At 44.9% G+C, this 7510-nt stretch overlaps 1 protein-coding gene across 1 annotated transcript in view; it reads right to left on the minus strand.

Annotated features, from left to right (window-relative positions):
* Window positions 1–7510, minus strand: part of LOC108679223 (WD repeat-containing protein 7) — a gene marked incomplete at its 5' end in the record, with an annotated part of 36801 nt that overhangs the window by 7467 nt on the left and 21824 nt on the right. Inside the window, 8 exon segments of the mRNA XM_047881136.1 lie at window positions 362–547; window positions 750–1073; window positions 1284–1417; window positions 2299–2454; window positions 3546–3741; window positions 4286–4462; window positions 5280–5484; window positions 6549–6694. Coding sequence (XP_047737092.1) covers window positions 362–547; window positions 750–1073; window positions 1284–1417; window positions 2299–2454; window positions 3546–3741; window positions 4286–4462; window positions 5280–5484; window positions 6549–6694 — 1524 coding nt within the window.

The raw sequence follows: 7510 nt of genomic DNA on the forward strand, positions 1-7510 counted from the left end.
TCATCTGAGAATTAGTGCGTGAAGCAACGTACCTGACACTTAACAGCGACGTACCTAAAACTTATCTCGACGTCCCTGAAATTTCTTATTTGCCAGTTGCCACTTGTTATCTGCACCGTACCTGACACTTGGAGTTGCGCAGGTCATAGATGGCAATGGTGCTGTTGTAGAAGCCGGTAGCGGTAATTATTAACTAATTAACTAATAATCCATTATTTGCCACTTGTTATCTTCGCCCTACCTGACACTTGGAGTTGCGCAAGTCATAGATGGCAATGGTGCCGTTGTGGGAGCCAGTAGCGATAATTATTAACTAATTAATTAATAACCCATTATTTGCCACTTGTTATCTGCGCCCTACCTGACACTTGGAGTTGCGCAAGTCATAGATGGCAATGGTGCCGTTGTGGGAGCCGGTAGCGATACGCTTGGTGTTGGGGCAGTGCGACACCTGCGAGAAGCTGCACACCGCAGGGAACACCTCGTTCAGGCCGCGACCACCGCGGAGATGGCCAGTATCCACGCAGTGCAGGATAATGTCCATCACCTGCGTTGTAGCAATAGTAATTAGGTCAAATATATACTTCACAGAATGAAGAATTGAAATGAACTGTACTACAATGAGACTGTACTACACTATTTAGCAAGATTTAGCATGACTTAGCAAGATTTAGCAAGATTTGGCAAGATTTAGCAAGATTTTGCAAGATTTAGCAAATGGATTAAAATTTGAAGACACAAATACCCACCTCAACCATAAGCTGGTTAATGCTGGCCCTGTGGTTCTGAATGAGATACTCCATGAGTCTGAGTATCTCAGTTTTGGCACGATACAGAGTGGTGAGGTGCAGGTTCAACTGTAGACTCTGGGCGTTCTGCTGGAGGGTGTTGTACCTCGCGACCTCCCTGGCCATGCTCGTGATGAGCACTCCGGGCCGCGCCCCAGCGATGTGAGTCAATGATTGACTGGCTGTACGGCAGGCGTCCGCCTCAGGCACCAGCGGCAGGCCGTACTTCATGGAGGGCGCGAGCTGGTGAGTGTCCGCGCACAGCTCCAGCAGCGCCAGCACAACCTGCACGCATCCAACTTATTTTAACTAAATTGAAACTTGATACCAAAAAATATAGATTAGAAAGTGATTGTAGTTCAGGGGAATTTAAAGCTTAATATTTAAGGCTTTAAATTTTTGACGAGCATAAGCCCTAATTTAGTGGTTATGGGGGGAAAGAATGAATGCACAATGGACTGCTTGTTATCCTAGCCATATCAAGGTAATTCTCACCTTAGCCACGTCCAGGTAAGGTTCCCACACAGGGAAGCCGCGCCCTATGAGGTCGATGGCGGCACGACGGAGGGGCGTGTGGAGGGGCAGGCGGGGGGAGGGCGGCGACAACAACAGGTGCGACAGAGCTTTGCCTGCCGAGCAAACGATCATCAATTTCAAATTTTTAGCAAAAGATTAAGTCGGCCAGCAGGATAACTATTACAGGTAAATTTGTTGAGTTAGTGAAAATTTGAAGGGATAGGATAAACTTGGTGTGTTTACAATTATTCGACGTATTTGTGGTAAAATAGTACAGTTTGGAAGCCCTCAATAAAATATAATCAGAACAAGTAGAAGAATCGATGCTGTTATAAAGGAGTACCGTATGTGGGGCATGGCCTCGGTCGCAGCGAGAATGTCGGACTTGAAGGAACTCGACGTTAGTTTGATTTTGAGGTCAATTATGTCATTAGAGAGAGAGGCGCGTTGAGATGACGCTCCTCATCCACTCACTAGCCGCCAGATGGCACCCCTCGTCAACTCACTGGCCTCCAGATGGCACCGTCCACTCACTGGCCTCCAGATGGCACCTCTCGTCCACTCACTGGCCTCCAGATGGCACCCTTCGTCCACTCGCTGGCCTCCAGTTGACACCGTCCACTCACTGGCCTCCAGATGGCACCTCTCGCCCACTCACTGGCCTCCAGACGGCACCCTTCGTCCACTCACTGGCCTCCAGATGGCACCGTCCACTCACTGGCCTCCAGATGGCACCGTCCACTCACCGGCCTCCAGATGGCACCTCTCGTCCACTCACTAGCCTCCAGACGGCACCCTTCGTCCACTCACTGGCCTCCAGATGGCACCCTTCGTCCACTCACTGGCCTCCAGTTGACACCCTTCGTCCACTCACTGGCCTCCAGATGGCACCTTTCGTCCACTCACTGGCCTCCAGATGGCACCGTCCACTCACTGGCCTCCAGATGGCACCCTTCGTCCACTCACTGGCCTCCAGATGGCACCGACCACTCACTGGTTTTGACCGCGAGTGGTGACCCGAGACTGAAGCCCTCCTCCTGATGGTGGCCGTGGTAGGCGCCGATGACGGCCAGAAGGACGATGGCCACGCCCTGCTGGCTGTGCTTGTGGGCGCCGCTGCTGCCCTCGCCCCCACCGCTGCTGGTCAGACCTGCGGCAGGAGACTTTTTTTTAATTTTTACGGCAGGAAAGACTTAGTATAGCGGCAAAGAGAACATTTTTTTACTCTTCTTACATAAGTAGACCTGTAAATTTTTTTTGGCTCTTTACGGCTGGAGCCTTAGTATGGAGGCAAATGGGAAAACTTTTTTACTCTCCTTACATAAATTAACCTGTAATGTATCATGGTTATGATGAATTATCATATAAAAACATTTTGAATAAAATTTTGAACTAGGTCAGGAAACTAAAAATGAACTAGTTTCTAAAGGATTTCTCGGTTGCCACTAAGATCGGGGCTAACTCATTGCACCGTCAATGATATAAGAGTCGCCAGTTAGCAAATAGTGCACTTAACTCGCCGCTCAACAGTAAATGCAGTACAATACCCGTACTAGTCAGCGGTATGATTTGTAGGGTTTGATTTCAAATTAATAACTACGAACCTGTTTGATCTCGAATTTTTTTATCCGACTATTTTTTCCAGAATAGATCGTTTATATTAAAGGCCGGCGACATTTGTGTTCAGGCGACTCGTATTGACGTCCATAACAACAGACATACAGTATATCTGGGCTCACTAAATGCATAAAAGTTAGTGCACATCACCATCAAATTAAACCAGGATTACAGCCAGAAACAAGTGATTATATTATTGATAATAGAGTCCCGTGGTCTCTGTGCTATGAAGGCTGCATGGGCAGAATGCTCTGATACAAGTTTTTTTTGTGAGTGAGAATTTTTAAAAAAATTTTATAGATTAGTCGATTTAGGGTGGGCACTAACATTATTATGGGATAGAGCAGCGAAATCTATATTAAACAAGTCTTTTAATGCAACTAAACTGAACCTTTCATTATTATACTACGTTTACTGATTAGACTGAAAGGTAGGTATTAAATTACATTTTAATTCAATTTCGCGATGCAAGTCTATATCTGCTTTGAATATAGGTAGGTTCAGAAGAATTGTACTCGACTAACTACTAAATTACAACAATAACCACTATAATAATCTGTGATATTGAAACTGCAATAGTTCATCAAAATAATAATAAAATAATCATAACTAAAAGTCCCGCACCCTCCAAATGATCTTCATCGAAGTGATAATCTTCTACGATGTGCTGAGCGTCGGTCTGCTGAGGTCTCTCGGTGCTGTGGTTGTTGCTGTTGTTTTGAGCGTTGCTGTTGTTGTTGGAATTACTGTTGACTACGGTGCTGTTAGCCGCGCTGTTGCTGTTATTCACGGTGCCGTTGATAGGCTGGCTATTGGAAGCCTGCACAAAATGGTCGATGTTATTTTTCAGCGAAACGGTGGATAAAAAATAGCTGGAAAGGCAATAAAAGAAATAATTAGCGATTGAATAATCGTGATTAAATCTCCACTGTTGTCAGCCATAAAAATTTTTGAGAGAATACCATCGTACTTTCCTCCGGCTTGACAAGGTAGAGATACGCGACCGAAATTACTTAGGTCAGAAGCCATCAAAAAGGCCATCGTACAGAACTGGAAAATATATTTTAAATCGTCACTGGTGGCAGATGCAGCTACAAAAAGATACTCATTTTCTAACGGCTTAAAAGTGAAGTAAAGGGGCAGCTAATAAAGAATTGTAGAGCAACCGCGAGCGTGGCAGAAGAGTTAGCATGACTCATGAGCAACGTATGATGCATTTCGCTCCCACACTGGAAGACGATTAATAATGCAATTGCAGATTAATGAATGTTGGTGGCAGGTTAATGCATGTTTGTGGCTGATTAACGTATTTTGATAACACATAATGTATTTCGACGGCACTTGTAGTTGCCGTATATATTGACCATGGGTGTGGCGGTAGCGGTGGGCGCTGAGGGGGCGGCAGGGTTGGCGGGGGCGCCGTGCTGGGTTTCGGTGAGTGAGGGGAGGTGAGGGAACCACTCGTCTATGACCCTCTGGCGCCCCGTCCTGCCTATCCGCACCAGCTCCGTCTGCAGCAGCACCTGCGCCGCGTCCCGGATCTGAACCATACATAATACGTGCATTAATCAATGTTAGATGGATCAATTCATCTCAACACTGTCATTGAGAATATCATTTCTCACGTAATTAAAAACATCAATTAAGAATTTACAATCTTACTTCTTATAAAGAAATTAATAACGTCGCAAAATCAGTCACAAAGAATATAATTTGGACTCTGATGATCTAGCTCATTAAGGTAAAAGCTACCTAAAAGCGGTATAAAAGTTCCGGTCCCAATCAGGCTATAAGTTTTGCAGTAGCAATTCAGGCGACTGACAGTCGATGGAGTTTCATCTTCAGATTCCGATGAAAATTTCTAGACTAGAAAATTTAGCGACACTCGAGCTTCGCCACTATAATATCAATCGCTCCAGATACGCGATTGTATTGCTTTACTGTGTGTCACGGTTGTCGTGTTAAAAAAATTAATTTACCTTACGAAATCCATTTTGTTGGCAACATGCATGTTCAATTTGATCGCTACTCAGTTAAGGTGAAAAATGTCTTGAATAAATTTTTGTATGAAGGACGAAAATGAGCCTCGCCCAATGCTGTTGCGTGTAGCAATGACACAAGGGAATTGCGATTAGGAGGAAATTGGGATAAGTAGGAAATTGTAAAAAGGAATTAGGAGGAAATCGGAAATATGGATTAGGAGGAAATCGGAAATATGGACTAGGAGGAAATCGGAAATAAGGATTAGGAGGAAATTGGAAATACGGATTAGGAGGAAATTGTAAATAGAGATTAGGAGGAAATTGTAAATAATGATATGGAAGAAATTGTAAATAGGAATAAGGAGTTAAAGCTGACCTCTTGACAGCGACTCTGCCAGCGGCGCGCGAGGACCTCGAGGAGGGGCGGCTTGTAGGCGTCAGCACCCGCCCTGTGGACGGCGTCAGGCAGCAGCACCGAGTGCAGGGCGGTCAGGGTGGACCAGCCCTGCTTGATCCTGCTCTGATCCTGCCGAAACGCTGCGTCCTGCTCTGCACTCACACTCATGTTCTTTGCTGTCACTCTGCGCAGGAATATTATCAATATATCAGTACGCGATACCATGCAAAAGACCAGCATATTAAAAGTAAAGTCTACCCTGCGCAGGAATATTTCCAATATATGCAATATATCAGTATACACAATAGTACCGTGCGAGAGACCAGCATATTTAAAATCAAGTATACCCGGCGCAGGAATATTTCCAATTTTGATATATCAGTACGCTATACCATGCAAGGGACCAGCATATTTAAAATCAAGTCTCCTTAGGTTGACAAATTTCACAGTTACTTGAATCGAAAGCATCAAATAATTCCTTCCTATGTCTCACTACCTCACTATTATGTATGACACTAAGCATGGCCATAATAAACCTAGACTAATAATTGATATAACGCTTATACTCAGCATGTACTTGAGTAACTTGCAGGGAAACATTACGATAGGAGCGACGACCGTTCGTCACCATAACAACAAAAACAGAGTTGAGAAAAGTGGGAATTGAATTTGATTTTTGGTTAACGATAAGTCGAAACAACGATGTTTCTCGTTAAGCTCAGAAAACACCGCAAAATGTGAGCGGCCGCCGAGGATGCAGAGAGGCACAGGAAATTTCAAATTTATTTAAAACGAATATATGTTTAGAGTCTCAGACTAGGCTCACGCTTCACTGAGCTACATCGAGATATTCTTTTACTGACACCAGGACGTGACTGGCAACCATCATTTTTGCTCATTCTAGAGAAAATATCCTCAAACTGTGGGCCATAGCATCCTCAGAAATTCCATCAAATTTACAATTAATATGAAAGTTTAATGAAAGCAGGGTCGTTTTTGATACTTAAATAAATCCCATTTAATAGTGAATAATACGGAATTAAATGAAGGCAGGCTCGTCTGTATATAAATATAAATAAATCCAATTTAATTGTGAAAGCAAAAGGAAGTTAAATGTGGGCGGGGCCATGTATGATACTAAATAAATTCCATTTAATTCTGAAAGACTATTGAAGTTCAATGAAGGCAGGGTAATGTGTGATATTCAATTCAATTGCGAATCAATAAGTAAGTTAATTGAAGTCTTACAGGTGCAGGCGTCGGCTTCTCTCCCTGAAGGGGTGTAGGGTGGCGGCGTTGCGGTGCTGCAGGGTGTTGGCCAGCGCCACCACCGCCACCAGGTGTTGCGTGCTCACCGCTGACGAGATCTCCCAGTGACCGCGACTACTGAACACCTGAACACAGCGAGTGTTATTAGTGGTGGTGAACACGGCGAGTGTTACTAGTGGTGGTGAACACGGTGAGTGTTATTAGTGGTGGTGGTGATAGTGAGTGTTATTAGTGGTGGTGAACACAGCGAGTGTTACTAGTGGTGGTGAACACGGTGAGTGTTATTGGTGGTGGTGAACACAGCGAGTGTTACTGGTGGTGGTGATAGTGAGTGTTATTAGTGGTGGTGATAGTGAGTGTTATTAGTGGTGGTGATAGTGAGTGTTATTAGTGGTGGTGATAGTGAGTGTTATTAGTGGTGGTGAACACAGCGAGTGTTGCTGGTGGTGGTGATAGTGAGTGTTATTAGTGGTGGTGATAGTGAGTGTTATTAGTGGTGGTGAACACAGTGAGTGTTACTGGTGGTGGTGAACGCAGTGAGTGTTACTGGCGGTGGTGACGCAGTGAGTGTTACTGGTGTGGTGAACACGGTGATTGTTACTGGTGGTGGTGAACGCAGTGAGTGTTACTGGTGGTGGTGAACGCAGTGAGCGTTACTGGCGGTGGTGACGCAGTGAGTGTTACTGGTGTGGTGAACACGGTGAGTGTTACTGGTGGTGGTGAACGCAGTGAGTGTTATTAGTGGTGGTGAACACAGCGAGTGTTATTAGTGGTGGTGAACACAGCGAGTGTTATTAGTGGTGGCGACGCAGTGAGTGTTACTGGTGGTGGTGACGCAGTGAGTGTTACTGGTGTGGTGAACACGGTGAGTGTTACTAGTGGTAGTGAACACAGCGAGTGTTACTAGTGGTGGTGAACACAGCGAGTGTTATTAGTGGTGG

Source organism: Hyalella azteca, unplaced genomic scaffold (assembly GCF_000764305.2).
Source record: "Hyalella azteca isolate HAZT.00-mixed unplaced genomic scaffold, Hazt_2.0.2 contig7133, whole genome shotgun sequence".
NCBI classification, from domain to species: Eukaryota; Metazoa; Arthropoda; class Malacostraca; order Amphipoda; family Hyalellidae; genus Hyalella; species Hyalella azteca.